The following is a 21,798-nucleotide window of genomic DNA, read 5'->3' as shown; positions in this document are numbered from 1 at the left end:
CTTCTGAGGAGTCTACCTGATGCCCCAACTGTGGTCAGTCTGCACTTGGGCTGGTGGGGACGTGAACTCTTTTGAGCTCTGTGTGGGGTCCAATTATCTGAACTACCACTTTCTAGTAGCTTTTATTCTTTGTTTCTTCCTGACTTCAGGTAGTTATCTCTCAAGCAGGTGCAGGTCAGCATTTATCCAAAGACCTCTGAGGTCCCTGTCGACTGCTGGTCATCTTTCCTTGCAGTTCCTTGCTCTTCACAAAGCATGGTTACCTGGCTCCTGTCTCTGCCACCCCTGCTCAGAGAGGCCCCTGGGTCTCTGGAGCTTCCCTCCCAGAGCGTGGAAACTGCCTCCAGGTGGGGACCGTTGTTGGGCCCCCCCCACTCATTTCCCCTCTCAGGGGTCATGGTCCTGTGCAGCTTGTTGGCCAGTGTCCAGGAACCCTGTGGCCCAGCTCCTGCCTGGCTACTCCATCTTGCAAATAGATGTCTGCCCGGTGACTCTGATGTTCTCCCAGGGCTGGGACACTCCGCTCTGGCTTTGATGATGGCCTGTGAGTGGCTGGGAGCAGGTTTGGGTTTTGTGACATGAGAGTGCTCGAGTTTTAAGTGTTTGGGCTTCAAGGTAACTTGATTCAGGGAATGAAGAAAGAGGAGGAAAACCAAACATTGCCTTTCTCCTGCCAGTTATCGAAAGGTACAAAACAATTTTACCTATTTTCCAACCAAGCTGAAGAGCTTCAGCCAAATCAAAGTCCCCCGAGTCTCACTTTTCTTCCTGAAGTCCTGGTCTTCAAGGGATGTTGCTGGGGTGAGCTGGTGACCAGTCCGCACTGAAGACCTGGCCCCCTGGAAAGAGCAGGGCTGGGGGAAACCTGTCTCACAATGAGTGTCTCCATGAGTCTCTGCCCCATCCTGGGTCTTGCCTTCTGTCTGCAAGTGCTTAATGCTCTTTCTAGAAGCCTCCACAGCCCAACCTCCCTTGGCAACGGCCGGTAGCTTGGACTGGCGATTTCTGGTAGCCTCTATCCAATGGCAGGAGGGGAAGTTCTAGAGGTAAAAGGGGATAAAGTAATAACCTGTGAGTCCCCATGCTACAGCTGTCTCTCAGTTGTCTGCTGTCAGAGGTTGATGTCCTGAAAGGTGGGAGAGGTCAGGTCTGGAATTAGGAGCACAGGGGGTGATGCTCATGTTGAAGCCTCCAACCTCATGCCCTGATCTGTGGTAGATGAAGTGTGCCTCGACCCAGGGTGTTTGCAGCCAAGGCTTGTGAGATCCATCTGACATCGTTTTGGTGGATTTGCACGGGGTCGTTGGGCACTGGTGGGGATGCCATGGCCACTTTTCAGGAAGATCAAGATTGAAGGAGAGTGTGCTGGACTGAGACCCTCTGGGGTCCTGATGAGTGAATGACTTAGCGGTTTCCATGTCCTCTCTGAGCTTAGTTTCACTCATGTTCATGAGAACGATGGTGACATCTATCTTACAGGGTTGTTCAGGGATTACAGAGGTAGTCGATCTGAAGGAGTAAGCCAGAACGAAGGCAGCATCCATCCCATCATCATGACCCCCTGAGCTCCAACCCTGCCACAGAGCCATGGCATGGAGATGCACCTGGGCCTGGGCAAGCTGTGGCGCGTGCCTTATGGGTGCCTGTGAGCAGCCCCACAGCCCCTGGGCCTTCATCCCCACACTCCAGGAGGCAGGTGATCGGGGCTGCGAGCAGCCTGGCCTGGGGTCATCCCCATGTGTTAAGGAATCCAGAGGTGAGTTACCTCAGAGGTGAGTTACAGGTTTGCCCTGAGTTCAATGCACAGTGTCCGCTGAGAGCCCTCCCTGTGGTCAGCTGCCAATTCTGCCACCGACAGGAGATTCTTGGAGAGACAAGTTCATACCTCTCTGATGAAGCCAGAACAAAGCCCAGGGCATGAACAGGCGTTTCTGATGCAAGTTGGTCCCCTCTCTGATCTCCTACAAGGGGATTTACGAGGGGTTTTGCCACCTAGGGAGGGTTGAATGACCCTCACACCTCAGTATATTCTAGATCACTGAGGAGAACTTTCTAAAAATGCAGACCCTTGGGCTCTGGGAGCATCAGGGTCCTGAAAGCTAAGTGTCTTGTCTTGTTTGTGGTGCTGGGGATGGATCTCGGGGTCTTGCACATGCTGGGCAAGCACTTTACCACTGAGCTATAGCCCCACCCTAAAAATCTGTTTTTAATTTGAAACCCAGTTTCATGCCTGTCCTAAACCCTTATCTGATGCTCCAGACCAAATGTTTGCAAGTCCATAAGCCCAGAGGGGAGTGAGAAAGAAGCTGGTGTGAATTGCCGCTGGTGTGTGAAGGGGTTGGGGGTGGGGGCAGGTGCACGTGGGAGCGGAGGGCCAGAGGCCAGGACCAGGGTGTGCAAGGATCACTTGGGGGGGAGAGGGAACAAAGGAGGCTGGTGTTGGCTGGTCCCTGAAGGGCCACATTGATCCTCTCCACAGCTGCGTGAGACTCACCAGCCCTATTTTTTTTTTTTTTTAATGCTGATAGCAAATGATTTTTAATGTTACTTTTAATTTTTTTTCCTGGTTGTATACAAAGTATATTCACACCAATTGGTGTCTTCATACAGGTACTTTGGATAATGATGTCCATCACATTCTACCATCATTTCTAACCCCCTGCCCCCTCCCTTCCCCTCCCACCTCTCTGTCCTATCCAGAGTTCATCTAATCCTCCCATGCTCCCCCTCCCCACCCCACTATGAATCAGCCTCCTTATATCAGAGAAAACATTCGGCATTTGTTTTTTTTGAGATTAGCTAACTTCATTTAGCATTATCTTCTCCAACTCCATCCATTTACCTGCAAATGCCATGATGTTATTCTCTTTTGTTGCTGAGTAATATTCCCTTGTGTGTATATGCCACATTTTTTTTTTTATCCATTCGTCTGCTGAAGAGCATCTAGGTTGGTTCCACAGTTTAGCTATTGTGAATTGTGCTGCTATAAATATTGAAGTAGCTGTGTCCCTGTGGTATGCTGATTTTAAGTCCTTTGGATATAGACCAAGGAGTGGGATAGCTGGGTCAAATGGTGGTTTCACTCCCAGTTTTCCAAGGAATCTCCATACTGCTTTCCATATTGGCTGCAGCAATTTGCAGTCCCACCAGCAATGTATGAGTGTGCCTTTCCCCTCATCCTCACCAATGCTTATTGTTTATCTTCATAATGGCTGCCATTCTGACTGCAGTGAGATGAAATCTTAGAGTAGTTTTGATTTGCATTTCTCTAATTGCTAGAGATGGTGAATGTATTTTTATATATTTGTTGATTGATTGTATATCATATTCTGAGAAGTGTCTGTTAGGGATAATAGGACATAACGTAAAGATTGTCTATGCTAAGCCCCAGGCCAACATCATTCTAAATGGAGAAAAATTGAAAGCATTCCCTCTAAAAACTGGAACAAGACAAGGATGGCCTTTTCACCACTTCTATTTAACATAGTTCTTGAAACACTGGCCAGAGCAATTAGACAGACAAAAAAAAATATTAAAGGGATATGCATAGGAAAAGAAAAACACAAATTAGCACTATTTGCTGACAATATGATTCTATACCCAGAAGACCCAAAAAAATTCCACCAAAAAACTTCTAGAACTAGAAAATGAATTCAGCAAAGTAGCAGGATTTTAAATCAACACCCATAAATCAAAGGCATTTCTGTATATCAGTGACAAATTCTCTGAAAGAGAAATGAGGAAAACTCTACCCCATTTATAATAGCTTAAAAAAAACCCAAACAAACAAAAAACTTGGGAATCAACTTAATGAAAGAGGTGAAAGATCTATGCAATGAAAACTACAGAACCCTAAAGAAAGAAATCAAAGAAGACCTCAGAAGATGGGCAGAATTAATATTGTCAAAATGACCATACTACCAAAAGCAGTATATAGATTTAATGCAATTCCAATCAAAATCCCAATGGCATTCCTCATAGAAATCGAAAAAGCAGTCATGAAATTCATCTGGAAAAATAAGACACCCAGAATAGCTAAAGCAATCAATCCTTAGCAGGAAGAGTGAAGCAGGTGGCATCACTACGCCAGACCTTAAACTATACTACAGAGCCACAGTAACAAAAACAGCATGGCATTGGCACCAACATAGACTGGTAGACGAACTGCACAGAATAGAGGACACAGAGACCAACCTAGCCCTATTTTTACAGAGAGAAAATTTTATGATTTTCTCCGAGCAATGAGGCAGGCTGCTCAGTGACAATGTCAGGAGTGGCAGAGGAGGGATCGGGCCTCGCTGCTTCTACTCTGAGTCTGTGCCCTGTGCCTGTGCTGGGGGAGGAGGGAGAAGGAGGAAATCCTGCCGTGTAGACAAGGGACCTGGCCACGCCAGGATCAAGAGGCAATTGCACCAGATGTGGCCCTTCCCTGGCTTTTTCCCTGAGCGCCTCCTCCAGCACGGGCCCGCCACTCTGCTCCTGCAGTGCCATGTTCTGTGCCTTCCCTGAAGAGAAGTGGAATTAAAGAGGGAACTCCTGTTGAAAGTTACATATCAAATCTCACTTTGTTCCAGGGGCTGGGACACAGGGCTTGCAGGCAGAGCTCCTAGCCCTGGTGATCCTCTGGCGGGTGCAGCCAGTATCTCCATGGAGCTGTGGAAGAGGGCTCAGCAAGAAGGGTGCTTGGGCACATCCTTCGCATAAGATTGGAAGGGTCCCTGCTCCACAGGAAGAGTGTAAAATGGGGAAAGGCCCCGGCAGGGGACGACACGTCAGGCAGGAAGAATGGCAACTTCTCGGTGGTGGCACAGGACAGCAGAGCCCCATAGAACTCTGTAGTCTCTGAACCGAGGAGATAGGGATGCTACTGGAATTTGAGGGCACAGTTCCTGAGCGGAGGAAGCCAGGCATAGCGAGATTGCTTCCCATTTCCTTGAGTCCGGCTGAAATTGAGCCTGTGTGTTGTGAATGAGAGAGACGCTGCAAGACTAGACCCAGAAGAGCTCACCAGCAAGGAATAGCTCCCAGGGGCTGTTGCGTGAACCGTTCTCAGCACCTTTTTAGGGTCATGGATCATCTAAGTCGCCCACCATTAGGACCACACGGAATTCAGGGGCAAGTTAGGAGAGTCTCTAGTGGATCCTGCTTGGAAGTGACTAAACTAGCCCCAGAGAAAAAGCCCCTCCAGGCTCATCCCATAGCAATTTAAAAATCAGCTGTTGAAAGAACCAAGCCGTTCCTCCTGTAGTTTAACTGGTTAGCAAAACAAAGTACAATACTCTTTATAAGACTATGCCAAAATTCAGTGACCAATATATAAAATCCCACAATGCCTGGCACCCAGTGAAAAATTACTAGACATTTAAAGAGTCCAGAAAATATGACTCAAGGAATCCAGAAAGTATGATTGTAAGTAGAAGCAGATTCATTAGTTACAGAAATGATAAAATTATAAAGCAAGAACCTTTTAAAAGCTATTATCAATATACATTTTTTTCCTTTAAATTTCAGGATTTAAAGGGAGATTTCACCATAATGGAGAGAGAAATAGATAATATGTATACGGAGAAAACCAAATAGAAGATCTATAGGAGGAAAAAAGGACATCATTTAAAATGGACTTTTATTTATTTTTACTGGATTGGAGTGATAGCAGATGAGAATGAGCAGAAAGGGAGATAGAGAGAAAACAGCTTGGGTGGCATATGGACCAATATTAAGAGGTTAGATTCATACATGATTAGAGTCTTAGAGTGGAAGCGGGTGGGGAGAAGAGGGAGATAATGGCTTAAATCTTTCCAAAATGAGTGGAATATATGTAAAATCATTGCTCATCAGTCACATGCATCCCCAGGTGACATGCACAGGGATGTCACTCAGGAGCTCCAGCCTGGGGGCTTGTTGCCTATGGCCTCCCTGCACTGTTCAGCCGAGGCAGCTTCTTATCTCTGGGCAGATGTCAGTATGGTGCAGGATCACAGATGGCTTCAGGTCTGACTGGCCACAGAGGAGCCACAAGTGGAAAACCCAATATGTGTTTGTTTTCTTTTGCTGCATAACAACGGATCACATGCTTAGCAGAGAAAAATCTACAGCCATTTATTATTTTGCAGTGTTGTAGGTCAGAAGTCCTGGTGTGGGTCTGATGGCTTTTCGGCTAAGAGGAATTCTCTCTAGGCTGAATCAAGTGCTGGCCAAGACTCAGCTCTCACATGAGGCTCAGGGTCCTCTTCCAAGATGGCTGGTCACTGGAGGAATTCAGTTTCTTGTTGTGGCAATGATGTGTCTTTTTCCTGCTGTCAGAGACCACTCTTGCTAGAGGCTACCCTCAGGTCCCTGCCCCGTGGCTCCAGCCACGGGTCATGTATGCCATGTTCTTTTGTCTGGTTAAGGTCATCTGAAGACTTTCTGCTGCGTTGAATCCCTCTTCCTTCTGTAAAAGGCTCTCCTGATTAGGTCAGCCCACCTGATATCATTTCCTTTTGAATGAATCAGTGTCAACTGATTAGCAACCTTAATTATGTCTGCAAAACTCTGCCACCAGTGAAAGCCCATTATATTCACAGCTTCTGTGCACACTCAGGGAAGGGCACATACACCAAAGCTGGGACTCCTGGGAATTGTCTGCATTCTCTGCTTACCAAGTGTTTCCCTAATTTGTGCATCTGTGGAGAAAAGGAACGAACAGGAGGCGGTGGGATTGAAGGTGCCTGTGTTGGGTCCTCTAAGAGCTCTTGGGAAAGGTGCTGTTGAGCTGCTTTATCTCACCATGTGCTCCTGGCACCAGGTTGGCTTGCAGTAGACATTTGGGGTGTGTTATGAATGAAGGATTAAAAAAATACATGGTGTCTCAGATGGGAACATGAAGCCAGGTGCGTGGTGGCTGATGACATTGTGATGGGGGAGATCTTCCTTTGATTCGGGGCTCTTTAGGGTCCCTGCAGAGGTGCTCATTTTCAGGACTGATGGATGGGTGGATGGACAGATACCATCTCTAGCTTGCCCAAGCAAAGCCAAAAATTGGAGGTCACTTGTTTTATCCATTCTTTTCATTAATCAAATTCTAAGTAGTGAAATAATTTCCTTTCCTCTTTGTGAGTCTAATTTATATCCCCTCTCCATCCAAAAAGGACTTTGAGGCAGCTCCAAAAAATGAGTATCTTGGGGAAAAGCCAGGATTTAGAAATAATATATCAGAGAAGCAAATAGGTTTGAAAGCAAATCAGGGAAATAATTTCTCAAAGTAGACAGCAAATTGTTCACCCTTTTGTAGCTAAAGCAAGAAGCCACTCCCTGCCCAGCAGGCTCTAGCTGGGCCAGCACACAGGCACCCAGGGGATTTGTCTGCACCAGGACCCAGATGCCTTGGATTCAGCCCCGTATTTCCCGAAAGTTAAGAAAATCATTGTTTTAGCTGCAAATGTGCTTGACTCCTGGCTGATGAGTCTGGATATGGCTGGCTTCTGGGCGCTGGCCCTGTTTGCCACCTAGCCTTGCTCTGCAGTTCCTGAGAGGCAGCCTGATGGGCTGGCTCAGGTGTGGGAGGGGACTGGGTCTTGGAGATGGACATGGACACGCAAAGAGGGTCCCAGGAGAGCCTGGGCATGCGGTGTGCTGAAGTCCACACTGTTGGTTGTGAGGAAGGAAGCTTTGTGAGCTCCCCATGTGGGCTTGTCGCTGAGCCAGGTGTACAGGAACAAAATACAAAGGCTCTCCGTGAAAAAGGTCCCCCATGACGTCCACTTATCCACATTTGTAGACCAAATTAGTGGGGCCTATTGCAAAATAAAAATGTGGGTCTCCTTGTTCAAAGAAAAACTCAGGAAAACTGTCTCTAAAGGTATTAAAATATAAATCTTTCTCATTCTACATATTCTTTCTTTCTCTTGATTTTTTTCATGGTGTTTTAAATTTTCTACTTAATGGTGATCTCGGTAGAGAAAAATTAGAGTTTTGTATTACTACTGCGTTCTACTGTTCATCTTTATATGGTGCAATGCTGATTTTTAACACAAATAAAGAAGCATTTAGCTCATATGTGGAATTGCCGAAGTGACATAATTTGTGTTTTTTAGCTCATTGAGCATATGTGTATTTCATTCTTAAGGCATAATAAGCACTGCAAACTCCAGCTCACCTGCTTTATTTCCTTCCTGGATCTAACCACGTCTGGTGGCACTGTCTGCTTTGGGCTTGCTGAGGAGCGGCAGCTCTGGCTGCAGCGTCACCCCTTCCTGCCCTCTTACCACTTCATCACAGTGGAAGGCTGACCCCAGGAGGTGACAGGGGTAAGAAGGGAAAGATAGGGCTGCTGGGCCACTGGTACTTCCCAGCTCCTGCCTCCTTTCTGTGTTGAAGTGGGCCTGTGTCCAGGAAGGCCAGGCCTGGGGCGGCCACTATCCCTGAGTATTCTTCTTGGATTCCACCTGATCATGCCCCATTCCCTGTGGATCTTGCCCGACTCCCAGCCTTGGTGGGCTCACCTGGTCTCAATGATTGAAAGACACCTGATGTCCAGGGGCAACAAGGAAATCAGTGAGCACACAGGTGGCATGTGTTCCCTCTGTGGTCCTACTGCACTTCAAGTTCAAAGGCAAAGTGATTAAATATTCAAGATGGCACTGCCAAAGGTGTAGGCCCACAGCAGAAAAAACCAGTAAGTTAGACTTCATCCAGATTAAAGAGAAGCATGTGTCAAAGGACACCATCAGCAGGAAGTACTAACCTACCTACTGTCCCGTCCAGCAGGACACATCAACGTGGGCAGTGAACCTGGATGGGGAGGAATGAAGGGACAAGAGACACAGAAGGATGACAGCAAGACAGGTGTCTGATCAAGCTGCAAACTTTTATTGTTCACACAGGGGTATTTATATGCTGGGGATGGGGAAGCTCTCTAATCAACAATTGCTGGATGTGGGTGGTAAAACTGCCAGGTGCAAGATGTCTGATGATCCTGATAACCTCAGGATGTTCCAGGGAGATAGGTAGCTGCAGGATGCCTCCCAGGCAGGATGTCTCCCAGGGGGCTGTCAGGCTAATCTTTGAAGGAGAATTTCCTTCTAGTCCCTGACAACCTACAACACGAGGGACCTGAGGACACTCTGCAGGGTCAAAGACCCTGACATAAAGACAAATGTTATTGAACTCTAACCACATGAGGCACCCAGAATGGTCAATTTCACAGACAGAAAGAAGGGAGGCTATATGTTGTGGGAGGGGGTGGCGGCTACTATTTAATGGGTACAGAGGTTCCATTCAGGAAGATGAGGAGTTCTGCAGGTGGACAGCGGTGTGATCACAGAGCACTGTGAATGCACATCATTATACACTGAAATGGTTAACATGGTGAATTTTTTGTTATGCATATTTTACCACAATAAAAAACCATTCAAGATGGGGACATTAATCGAAGTACATGGGCCACCTGTGCAAATACACAAGTTCCACACCATGAAGCTGGCCCTGCCCTTGCTTGTGCTTAAAGAACACAATTCTAAGTGCGTGAGACCGTCTCTGTGTGGGCTCTTGCACCAGATGGCGAGATCCCTGAGATCCCTGAGGGCAGTTTCTGGGTCTTATTTCTTGTACTATGGGCTTGTTGAAGTGCATCTCTAAGCTAAATCGGTGTATTAAAAAGTCATCCTTATTAAGGTAAAATTTACATTCATAAATATTCATACATTTAAAAGGAGCAACTCATTTTCTTCTGGCAGGTGCAGATGTGGTATAACCAGTACCAAATCGCCATCTAGGACATTTTCACCAACCTCAGAGGTTCCCTTGCACCCTGTACCCTGGGAACCCTCCCAACCTAGCCCCTGGCACCTGCTGACCCACCTGCTGCTGCCAGAATCTTGACTGTTCTGGAATGTCCCATGATGGAAAATCCACAGTGAGCAGTGTTTTGTGCTGTGATAGGTTTCTCTTACGAGTATGAACATCTCAATTAAATCTGTAATGTTCTCTTGAGGCAGAGAAGGGCTGACAGCTTGGTCCCTGATGCAGGTATAGCTGTATCTGCCAGTTTTAACTTGGTGACTTTCCGTGAATTTTGCCTTCTCCAATGTCAGTAGCTTCTATATCAAATGGAGCCACAAGGTACCTTCCTCAAGTGCTGCTGTGGGCACAGATAAAGGTCGCCTGTGGAAAGTGCTTAGTGTGCGTGCTTAGCCTCTTACGCTTAGCTGTTGATCACAGACAGCTGCTATTCTTATGAATAATAATACCAAGGATACTCTTCCTTGCCCTGAAGACAAGACTGGAGTAGACCCTTCCTCCTAGAGTTGCCATGGAGATCGCACGATGCTTATGAAGCATTTAGCACTCTGTGGTGCAGCCATGACAGAGCCATTGAGGACCAGATCAGGTTATCCTGCAATTAGCAGAAGTCAGCGGCTCCCCCAGGTCTGAGAAGATGTGACAGTCAGGTATAGAGGGCACCTTTTAGGTTGCTGTCAGTCTGGTTGAGAAAAAAAAAAGAGTCACAAAATGCAGCCACCAGTATGAATTATATATATATCCTGTAGAATCTTAAGTCTTTTGCCCTGGGCCAGGGAGGAGCTGCGTGGGAGTCGGTGAGCCAAGGGACCAGGAGCACCTTCATCCTTCTTGGTGATGTTTTTCTTTCTGTTTGCATTGCTTTGAAAGAAGAAAAACAACCTTCGAGTTAAAGTTGTAGAGCTGAGTGAGCTATTGAATTCTCCGAACTTGCTGAGGGGTTCCAAAGTCAAGGGGACTTTAGCATATTGAGTCTAAGTAGCTCACACTGTGCAGGACTCTGATGGAGGGAAAGTGGGAGGCCATGGTGAACAATCACCAGGGAAAGATTCCACGTGGTCCAGGGAACAGACTCAGTTTCTGGACATTTTGCAAATGGTAGGAAACGTGACAGAACATGCTGGAAGGAACACTTAAGAAGTCAGGGGACACCTACCTCTCTGATATACCCCTACCTCTCTGATATACACCCACCTCTCTGATATATGCCTACCTCTCTGATATACAGACCAGTTGGGTAATTTTGGCTTTGTAACTGGGTAACTAACATGCCCACCTTTGGGAGTCACGGTCCCCTCCCCATGCCTGAGGCTTGCATAGACCCTCCAGCCAAGTGCCTCATTCTTGTGGCCTCCTTTGTACCTGCAGCCAGACGGGGTGCTGCGGTCCTGGGGTTACCCTGGGGGAAACTGAAGAGAGAACTCGCGGTGGACCTCTCAAGAGAAGGAATGATGGGAGTAATATCGCCTCTTCACAGGTGGATTTGTTCCAATCAGAACCCCAGCAGATACTCACTACCCTTGAAAACAAGAGTGAAGGAGAACAAGGAGAGTTGGAAAGACTGAACTGTGGCATCCTCATTCAGATCCTAACAAGGGAACAGTCCCACCGTTTGCAATCAGATAAGGGACATTATCTCAGTAATAAAAAGCAATTGAGAATCTAAATGAAAAATCTAATGCTTTTCATGCTGATTTATTTTAGATTAGAAAAAGTTAAACCAGATGTAAACACAAAGAGCTGAAGCATGAAGAGGGAGTCATGGTGGAGAGATAAATCTCCGTTTTGAGTTATGCAGGGTTGCATTAACCTGAAAATACACTGTCTGACATTAATTATCGTTGCAGAAGAGAGTTCAGAAGATTGAAAACAAATGCATAGCACTGGCAAAGATCAGTCATGCATCCAGATTGGTGTTGGAAGGTGTGCACCATTCCCAAAAGAGTCTGTACTAACAGCCGTCCAACGTGGACCCATCTACCCACGAGCTGTCTGCCCCCTTTTGGAACCTCCTGCATCCCCAGGAGAAGGCATCTGGGTGCTGAAAAGAGATAGCCTTGTTTTCATTGGATTCCAACAATGCAGATCATTGTTCTCAACAGAAGACCCAGCCCCAAATCCACCCTTGGTCTTTGGCTCCCTGGATTACAAGTAGATTCGAGATCTCCCGTTTCCCTGTGAACAGTGCATGCGTCCAGAGAGCAGATTTGCAGGGGTTGGTGGTCTTGGCTGCAGAGCTCTGTGTAGCCCTAGAAACTCCCAGCTATTTTCTCTCCTCTCTTCTTTCCTGGGTGTATGAAGTTTCAGTCCCTGATTTGCTGCCCAGTGACCTAAGGAACCCAGGAAACTTCTCGAACTTGACCGGGCAAATGCATACACTTGCACACTCAGACACACATGCACACACACTCACACTAGTTTGGGAAGGAAGGCCCAAGTACTGCAGTGTGAGGGGTAAAGTGGTAGAATTTTAATCAAGATGCGGCTTCTGTGGCTCTGGATTTAGCAGATCTGTGCCTCAGAGCAAATGACTAGTGTCTCTATCTGTAACATTCGGGGACACCCGTGTTTTGGGGCTCTGTCAGGACTGACTGGGGGAGCATGGGGAAAAATCTAAGGCCTGGGTCTGGTGACAAGTCTTCATCAAATGCCCATCACACTGATCTGCAATCCTGCATGCTAGACTCTGTAGACTGAACAGGATTCAACAGTAGCCCTTTAGATTTTACCAAGATGAGTCTGTGCAATATCTCCAGTGGGATCTGAGGTGGCACCTGTAATTAAGCTCACTGATGTTTTTGCAATAAAATTTATGAATATTCACACTAAATGGAATAAATTAATATTATAAATAGCCTCGGGTTAGCTCAGTTAAGGTTCTGCTGTCAGATTAATTTGCTACAAACACAGGGAGAAAAATCCTTGGATTTCAGAGTCCTGTGCATTTTAGAATTGCAGATAAAGAGCTGTGGATCCAGAGTGAAGCATCCTGAAGAGAGGGCCAGAAACCATAGCGCAGCTGAACCAGAACGTGAATGTTCTTTGGAGCCCAGTTGCTCTGGCAGGTTCTGGGAGATGAAGTTAGAGAATGTGGAAGCTGCTCCCGTGAGCACTGAGTCTCACACGCGGTTCCCCGTTACAGTACCTGAGACGCTCCATCCAAGAGATGTCATTGTTGTCCTAGCAGCCACCAAGTCTGACCCCAGAACTCCTGTGGAGTGGTACTAGGAGGAAATGCCCTGCTCGGTGAGGGGCAGGCGGTGCAGTGGGAGAGGCCAAGGGGGCGGTTACAAGACAGAGCCATTGTCTTCTTGTTCCTGGACACTTGTATCTTTTACCCTCTCTGGGCCCTAGTTTGGTTTTTTACAATAATTTAAAAAAAAAAAAAAATAGAAGAACTCTGTGTCCAGGCCGCTTCTCCTGGACTTTGGAGAATCAAAACTTACTAAGGGGCTTTGCCACTAAGAGCGTCCTGCGCTAACTAAAGCGCCTCAGATCTTTGTAAGGGGCTTGGTCCTAGTTGGGGTTTTCTGTCCCAAGGCGGGAGCCTCGTGCCCGGGTTCCAGTCTGGGCTCCTTTTCTTGCTCACTGGGTGTGTGTGGCCATGGACCTGGTGCCTAGCTTTTCTGCCCCTCAACCTCCCAACTGTACTTGGAGCTGGCAGTTTTTTTCCCCCCTCAGAGTGTACAGAGGATGCCTGAGGTGGTTCCTGCAAGCCCTGAGGGCTCCTCCTGTGACCTCCTGTTGAACAGGCCCTAGGCCACTAGCAGCTGAAAAGAGGCTTTATCTTTTCCCCATTGTGTGGCTTTGGTAGATTACTGTTCTTTCACTAAGTGACATGCCATGCTTCAGAGATGTAATGCTGACAGGATTGAAAGGAGTGAGTTATAAGTCACTTGATCACTCAGGAAGTGGCCTGGGGTGATCAGGAGCTCCCTTTGTGCTGTGCACTGTAGCAGCTAGAGCACTACCTGGTTTGTGGGAGCCAGTATTCCTGCTTGTAGAAAGAGTGACACACAAACTCCAGGCATTGCAGGCCAGGGGCGGGTGTCCACCCTGTACCCCTCCCTCCTTCCCTCTGCCCCTCCCTTCCCTTCCTCCTTCTTTCCTTTCTTTCCCTCCTCCTTTTTCCGCAAGCATTCACTGAGTCTGTCCATCATAGCTGCTGGGCTGGGCACCTGAGGTGGACTTCAACCCTAGGATTGCCAACGTCCCTAGCTCTGTTAACCAGTCCCAGAGAAAGAACTTGGAGGACATTTTCTTACTCCCTCCTTACTGGTGGCAGGCTGGGGTACAGTGGAGGACCATGCATCCCTCCAAACAGGGGAGTACACAGGGTAGATCACATGCCCACTGCAAGGTGGAGGTCTTCCGATGCTTTATGAGTATGTTCTCTTCCTTTAGAACCAAGGTCACTCTGTTTATATCCTCACCAGAGATTGGAGTGAAGTTCTTCACAGCATGAAGAGAATGGGGGAAAATTTTTACCACCAGCACCTCAGATAGAGCAGTAATCTCCAGGATATATAGAGCACTCAAAAACCTTAACACCAAAATCATCATCATCATCATCATCCAATCAATAAATGGCCATAGAACCGAATAGATACTTCACAGAATATGATCAGTCAACAAATATTTGAAAAAATGTTCAACACCTCTAGCAATTAGAGAAGTGCAAATTAAAACTACACTGAGATTTCATCTCACTCTAATCAGAATGGCAATTATCAAAAATACAGTAACGGTAAATGTTGGTGAGGATGTGGGGGAAAAGTATACATTGCTGGTGGGACTGCAAATTGGTGCAACCACTTTGGAAAGCCGTATGGAGATTCCTCAGAAAACCTGGAGTGGAACCACCATTTGACCCAGCTATCCCACTCCTCAGCATATACCCAAAGGACTTACAATCAGTGTACTACAGTGACACAGCCACATCAAAGTTAACAGCAGCTCAATTCACAATAGCTAAGCTATGGAGCCAACCCACGGTTGCTGTCAGTAGAAGCCGTCCATTGGACCTAGCAGCCAAGTGGCCACTGGGAGCAGAGCAAGAGGAGCCTCAGGGTTGGGGCTCAGGGTGGCTCATTTCAGACCCTGGCAAGCCGAGGACTGAGCGGGGGTGGGCAGAGACTGTGGACCACCCCCAGGCTGCCTTGGCAACTTAGCAAGCAAGACCCGTCTCAAAATAAAATGCAAGAAGCAGAGCTGGGAAAGAGCTGGACATGGGTGGAAGTGTTGGACCCTGGGTGGTACAGAGCTCCAGAAGCCAGGGTGGTGGGCTCCAGGGGGCTCTGGGCATGATGTTCCCTACGTAAGGGGCTTTGCTTTTATTTATTCATGTATTTATTTACTCAGTCATTCCTTAATTTTTTTCCAACAAATATTTACTAAGGGCTCCCCATGTGTCCCGCCCTATATCAGGAGCTGGGAGTCCTTGGCGAGGACAGTGTAACTGCTTCTGCTCCAACAGGGGTTCTAGTGTGGGGGGGAAGTGGGCCTCGGCTGCAGATTCACATTACTGTACTTACAATCCGAGGCACGTTCTCTGAAGGAAAAAGAACGTCACCATGAAAGAGCTTGTAAATAAGAACCTGCCCTGGTTCTGAATGTGGTGTCAGGAGAGACTCACATGGTCAGGTCATGGGAGCCGAGACCCAGAGGAGGACCAGGGAAACAGGTTGCACAACGTAATGACATGTGCAAAGGCCCTGTAGTGGGTAAGCGTGTGTACAGTCAAAGTGAGGGGAAGTTCACACATGGCGTGTGGCCAGGAGACAGGTGCCCAGTCATCCATAAGATTAGCAGGGGCAGACACCAGGTCCCTCCTGAAACTATCGTAAGGATGGTGAAGAGTTGTGCTCTTCAGCATGAAGGGATGACAAAGAGCCACCAGCAGAAAGCAAGTTTTCCCACAGAGCTGGGGTTGAACTGTGCCCTGAATCACCCGTCACTGTTAACTTCAGAGATCCAGAGCCTGAAGCGTCAGAAGATGGTTCTCAGCTTTGGAGAAGCCAGGCATTTGCTGAAGGCCACGGGCCCTCGTCAACTTGCATCCACTGGGAGCTCTGGGGCCACAGGGAGAGAGAGAGAGAGAGCACCTGTCTGCAGTCCCAACCAGCCCCCTCCAGTGTTCCCTGCCCGCAGTGGGACTGCGGCTCTTGATCAGAGGTTGCAGAGCACATGGGGAGTAAGCGAGTGGAAATTAATTCTGGGAAGGCCCATCCCAGGTCAGTTAACTGCTGGATTTGATGCAGCTCCAGGAGAAGTGTGCACGGCAGCCTTCCTCAGAAGAGCCCATCAGAGCAGCCAGGAGGAGCACAGCAGGAGCTCCCCGGCCGCTTCCCCTGCCCCTTCCGCCTCCCACGACTGCAGACCTCCCTGATGCCTTCCGTCCAAGCAGTGGGGCCGGGACTCTCTTCTGCTGTCAAAATTGGGGCTCATGTTGTATGCCAGCTGCTCTCCAATGCCATGACACTCTTTTCTCCTCCCTGAAAAATTCTTCGAGTCTTCTTCCTGCGGCCTGTCTATGCCAAATCTGAGAAGGACGCTGGATGTATGACGGTTACGTGAGTGCTGGCAGGTCCGGCCAGCTAGCCAAGGGGGGACCCGAGACCTAACAGTAATGACAACAGTATTTGGAACGGGGCTGAGAGCTCGGTGCTCTGGGTCTGCCTGGCCAGCTCCGCGTCCCAGCTTCATCTCAGCCCAGCTGGGTGACCTTGGCCTGTTGGTCGGCCGAAGCCTAGCTGTCTGGGCTGTCACAGCAGGGCTCATGAGAGCAGGTCTTTCTAACAGCCATGAGAGCTCAGCGAGGTGCTGCACACAGAGCACTGAGCCCAGCCGCCAGCACAGTGGAGTCCCAGCACCGTCAGCGCTTCTCTGCTGCTGAGAGCAGGAGGGTGAGGCCTGGGACCGGGCGCTGGGAGTGGCAGGAATAGTGAACCCCCCGAGCTCAGCCCAGCCCCTTCCACATCCCGCACATTCGTGTCTGTCCCCATGGGGTCAGGGGGCCAACCTTCTCTCTGGGACAGAGGAGCTGTATGGCTAGAGCTCCCCCCATCCCTGCCATCCCAGAAGAGATTGCCCAGGAGCCGGGTGGAGGGGCCAAGAAGGAGAAGTGAGCTTACCTCGCCTGGGGGCCAAGAAGGGAACCTGGGCTCAGGACTGAGCTGGGCTGGGGATGCCCCGCCAATCGCGCCCAGTTGCTGTGGACCTTGTCAGCCATGTTCCCTGGGGTGAGGCCGTAGGGTCCTCTGAGGGGCCAGAGGCACAGGGTGTGGGAGGGCCACGGGGCCGGAGAGGCTCTAGAGCTCCATTGCCACTCGGATCAGAGCCCAGAGACTCACAGCAAGCACAACAGATTTGCAGAATAAATCTTTGCCTTTCAGCAGAGAGAATCAGCCGATCACAAGTGTAGATAGCAGAATACTTTTGTGTAAATCAATCTTATTTTCATTGGGCCTTACAGGCTAATTCCTGAAATTTAATTGCTTGTGGTTAATTGATTTATCAATATTTATTGAACATTCGGTTTTAGCTCAACACCCATTCAGCCCTGAAACATTAGATGTGGTTTTTTTGATCTGCTAACAAAATCCACGGCAGAATCAACGCTGGCTGATTACAGCTTTTCTCCTTTCCTCCCTCCCTCCTGGAAACCACCAGATACTTATCTTTTATTCATTGACAGAGTTAACTCAGGAGAAAGTGGAAATATGTATTCATTACATGTTCTTTCTTGGGGGAAAGGAGAGAGTCTATGGGTGTTCCTGTTTTTTTTTTTTTCTTTAATAATGTATATTATTGATGATTATATATCTGGCAAAAAAAAAAAATTAAACTGGGGTTGGTCTGTATTTATTTTCCAGATCCACAGCCGGGTTTTCTCATCCCCTAAAGATCAATCTTCCCGGGAAAGAGGTGAAAGTCTTCTGAACGCAGGTAAAGAGCTGGGCTCCGCTGGGGCCCCCATTGTCCTCTTCTCTCTCTATTTTTATTAATAATGAAATGTACTTTGGAGCCTGGGTCCTTTCCAAACATGAGATGATAGCTCAGTGGCACCACAAGGTTTGAAATGGTTTACCTTTCCACCCTGGCTGTAGACCAGCGTCCACAGGGAAGCAGACGATGGGTGAGGACTGTCAGTTCCTCGGGCGGTACCTGGGACACTCCTGACAGGGGCGCGGGGGTCAGGTGGGCCCAGGCAGGCTCCTCCTGGAGCCGGCAGTTCCAGGGGTGAGTGTGGGGTGAGTGTGGCTTCTCCCAGCACAGTGGACTTTTTGTAGTTGGGGCATGGTGGCTGTGCGTTCATAAATCAGTTTTTATGAAGCTTCAATTCATAGCTGTTAAATTATAAAAACACTAGGTGAGATGGTTACGGTTCATAACTTTTATTAAGTTTGTTAACATAAATTATGTGAAAACAAGCTCCCTCCGTCCCCTTTTTATTAGAAGTCACATGGATTCGGGTCAAATGTTCTGATGGTACTGTGGACTACTGGATTAATAGAATGTTCAAAAGACTGCAAAAATCAATTCTAAAAGAATGTTTTAATGTGGCTAATTTTAGTTTTTATCCTCATTTTGATTCTTGCATGTGGCAGATGAGTTGTAGATGAAAAATAACTATGTATGTTTGGATATATATATATATATATATATATATATATATACATATACATACATACACACACATACATATACATATTGTATGTGTGTGTACATATACATTTGTACACACACACACATTTACGTTTATATCTTTTCATTACCTGCCACCACCTGCCTATATCAAAGATGTTGGGAAACTGAATTTCTTTCCATAACTGGCATAGTCAACTGAAGACAAAAATATTTGAAAGAAACTTTCCTATTTAATCCTCCCTGGAAGCCCCAAGTGTGGTTTGTAGCTTAGTCTTTTATGGTGGCAGGTATTTAGTGTGGACCCTTTGAAATCCTAGCCCCCCACTGTCTGTGGCAGGAGTGTGGCTGCACTGGGCTGCTTCCCTGGCACAGCAAAAGCAGCCCTGGAAGCCTGTCTGGCTCTGCACCCTGCAGGGAGCCTGGGGACCAGGAGAGAGTGATGAGTTTTCCTAGAACAATCAAGGGGGCTGCAAGAGCAATCAGACCTGGTGACTGAGATGAGGCCACGTTGCTCCTCTTTATCTCAGGACTGGGCCACATCAAATTGGTCTTGGGCACCTGCACAGTGGTTGCTGCTCCAGGGGAGATCAGCAAGTTAATCACTCAGGAGCCAAGTCCGTGCTGTTCCAGGCTAGGGTTAGTGACCCAGAGTACAGGAAGTGTGCCCAAGCAACCCTGGGTGGGGAGGGAGAAAAGTTTCCTGGCATTTAAAAAAAACCTGCCAGTGTTGTCCAGTGGAAAGCTGTCCTGAACCCCGGGTGTTCCTGGGCAAGGCAAGGAGCCCTACTGCATGGCACCATGCTTTCCCTGGGGTGGACTTTCCACGGAGTCCTCTTGTGCCCAGGGCATCTTCCTCTAGGGTTGTTTCTCCTATTAGAAGTTGCTCTGGCACTTGTTAAGAGACAAGACAGATTTTATTCGTGTTGTTACAGCAGGGAAGAGACACTTGCATAGGGAGCTGCGCTCAACTCTTGATACAGTAAAGGCGGCTGGCATGTGTAGCTACAGGGCAGGGGAGGCACCCAGTGGATGGACATTACTAAGAAGATCTTGCTAGCTAAGGTGTGGGGCTTAACAAGGCTGGGGGAATGCTCCCTAAGCCGAGTTGGCAGGAGTCTGGATAGAACTGGGCTCAATGGAACTCTTCGCTGTTACTTGACTCAGCAATCTAAGGCAAGGCCCAGCAAAGAAGAGGGCCCAGAGGAGCAGGACTGAAGCAGAGATGGAGGAGTCCTGCCTCACCTCTTCTAGAGCATGGGTCGGAGCAGCCTCCTGGGCCTCTGTGCCTGTGGTGGCCCAGCTTTCTCCCCATAAAAGCACAAGGACTTTGCATTAGGAATCTGGTCTGCCATCTCAGTCTGTTTCTGGCTGCACCGGGACACCACATCCTGGCACATTACAAACAATGGGGTTCATTTGGTGCAGTTCTGGAGCTTGGGACATCCACAGTGGAGGAGCTGCCCATGGTGAGAGCCTTCTTGTGCCTCATAACCTGGCAGAAGCCATCACGTGGTGCGACTGCACAAGGTGGGGAGAGAGAGGGAGAGAGGCCAAACTCAAAAGAGTTTTTGTTAGGAACCCACTCCTGCCATAACTGTCTCACCCCTGCGGGGGCAGCACTGATCCTCTCACGAGGGTGGAGCCTGGTGAACTGACACCTCTTGGAGGTTCCGCCTCTCCATGCGGCTCAGAGGCAGTCCACTTTCTGCACAGCCCTGGAGGGGCACAAACCAAGGCATTCCGCTCCCATGCTTGTGAAAAGGCACAGGACGAGGTCTGGCTCAGCCTTCTTGGGACTTGGGGAAACCCAGGAGCAGAGTTTAGGTCAAATCCTGGGTGTCAAGGACCAGAAACCCATTATCACAGACAAAAGGGAAGTTGTCAGGAAACCAGTAAATGTCGAGGGAGGAAGATCCGCTGGATGCAGACGTGGAAGAACCAGAACCTTAGCAACAAGAGCATGGACCTTCATCTTGAGCTGCTTCATCCTGACATTGTCACCTCTGGTCAGGAGACAAGGCCAATAGTGGGCGCGTGGCTTCCGTGGACCCAGCATGTGGATGACTGCCTGGGAGGGCAGCTCCCCCACAAGGGCACCAAGGGCCAGGCCCTTGTCCCCGAAGGAGTGAGTAGGCTTAGGGTGTCTCAAGGTCAGCGGGCGCTGCAGCGGTCATTCCTGCAGCTACGTTGCCATGCTGATGTTTGAAACCCTCCTCCTCCTCTTGTATGGGCTGATATGTGCGTGGCAAGCCCCAGGGTGGAAGGCGAACTGTTTTAAGGAAGCCCCCCGGGCTGCTCACGCAGCTGGTGGTGTTAGGAAGCTTTCAGTGGGTGGGAGCCCAAGTAAATTAGTGGCATTATTTATTTATTTCCCATCTGTATTTACTGAGTAGGCTAAGAGGGACCATTAACTATTTTAAGGTGTTAGAATGCATGACCTGATTCAAGCAGGGGAGGACAGGGGTCCAGCCAGGACAGGGACTGTGGTGGACAGTCAGAGCCCCAGGAAGTGACCTAATTACCTCCCAGCTGTTGGCATAAGGGACAAGTTAAAAATGTTCAATGATGGGGCAGGGAATGCAGGATGTAGGGGTGATGGGGTAAAGGGGGGTGCTAGTGGGTGGTCTGGAATGTGTGGGATTTAGCTGCTTCCTGTGAGAGGGCAATGGCCCCTGCTCCAGATGTGCAGGAGGTGGTTGGGTCTGGTGAAGAGGCTGGGAGACAGGTAGGTTTGGAGGTCTGGATATGATGGTCATGTACAGGTGGGTGGTCTGAGGAACCACAGGTCAGCTGAGGTGACCACAGGAGAGGACACACGAGCTGGGAAGAGGGTGAGGCTCAAAACCTGAAGGGGCCCACATGCGTGGCGTGGGAGGAAGAGTCTTGTCCTGGGAACCACTGACCTGGCCTGGCCTTGGTTGTCACATCGAGGTGTCTTCAGTGCCACTGTGGACTTCACTGTTGGTCAGGTTTTCTTTAGGACTGTTCTTCCACTTCTCGTCCCTCAGTTTTCCCGGACACAGAGAGGGCTCAGGATTCTTGGTCTCCGTGGGGCAGTAGGCTCTGTTGGAGGGGCTGCAGCAGTGGGGTCCAGGGTCCAAATAGCATGCGCTGTGCTCAGGCAGGAGTCTGCAGAAAATGCCATCTCCAGGTTTTGGTTTTACTTCCTCCATTTGTACCATGCGACCATTTGCTGCCTTAGTCCTTGGAATTTCCAGACTGGGCAGGGTGGGGAGCTGATTTCTTATGGTTGAACAGCCCTCTTGGCGAGGCCTTTGAAATCTGTTGGCTTGTGTAAAATTTCAGTTTACTATGATTAATAAGATCTGAATGCCGAGGAACACTAAGGGAGAAAAAAAATCTAGGAAA

General features: G+C 48.6%; 1 protein-coding gene across 8 annotated transcripts in view; it reads left to right on the top strand.

Moving 5' to 3' along the window:
- CUNH10orf90 (chromosome unknown C10orf90 homolog) overlaps positions 1 to 21,798 on the top strand; it is a 278,495-nt gene that overhangs the window by 88,840 nt on the left and 167,857 nt on the right. For all 8 annotated transcript variants that reach the window (XM_048791379.1, XM_048791378.1, XM_048791376.1 and 5 more), the window contains one exon: positions 17,655 to 17,727. In XM_048791379.1, the coding sequence (XP_048647336.1) occupies positions 17,655 to 17,727 (73 nt within the window). The remainder of the gene's footprint in view (positions 1 to 17,654; positions 17,728 to 21,798) is intronic.

This window comes from Marmota marmota, unplaced genomic scaffold, assembly GCF_001458135.2.
Source record: "Marmota marmota marmota unplaced genomic scaffold, marMar, whole genome shotgun sequence".
Taxonomy (NCBI): domain Eukaryota; kingdom Metazoa; phylum Chordata; class Mammalia; order Rodentia; family Sciuridae; genus Marmota; species Marmota marmota.
This window is presented reverse-complemented; position numbering and strand designations above follow the sequence as displayed.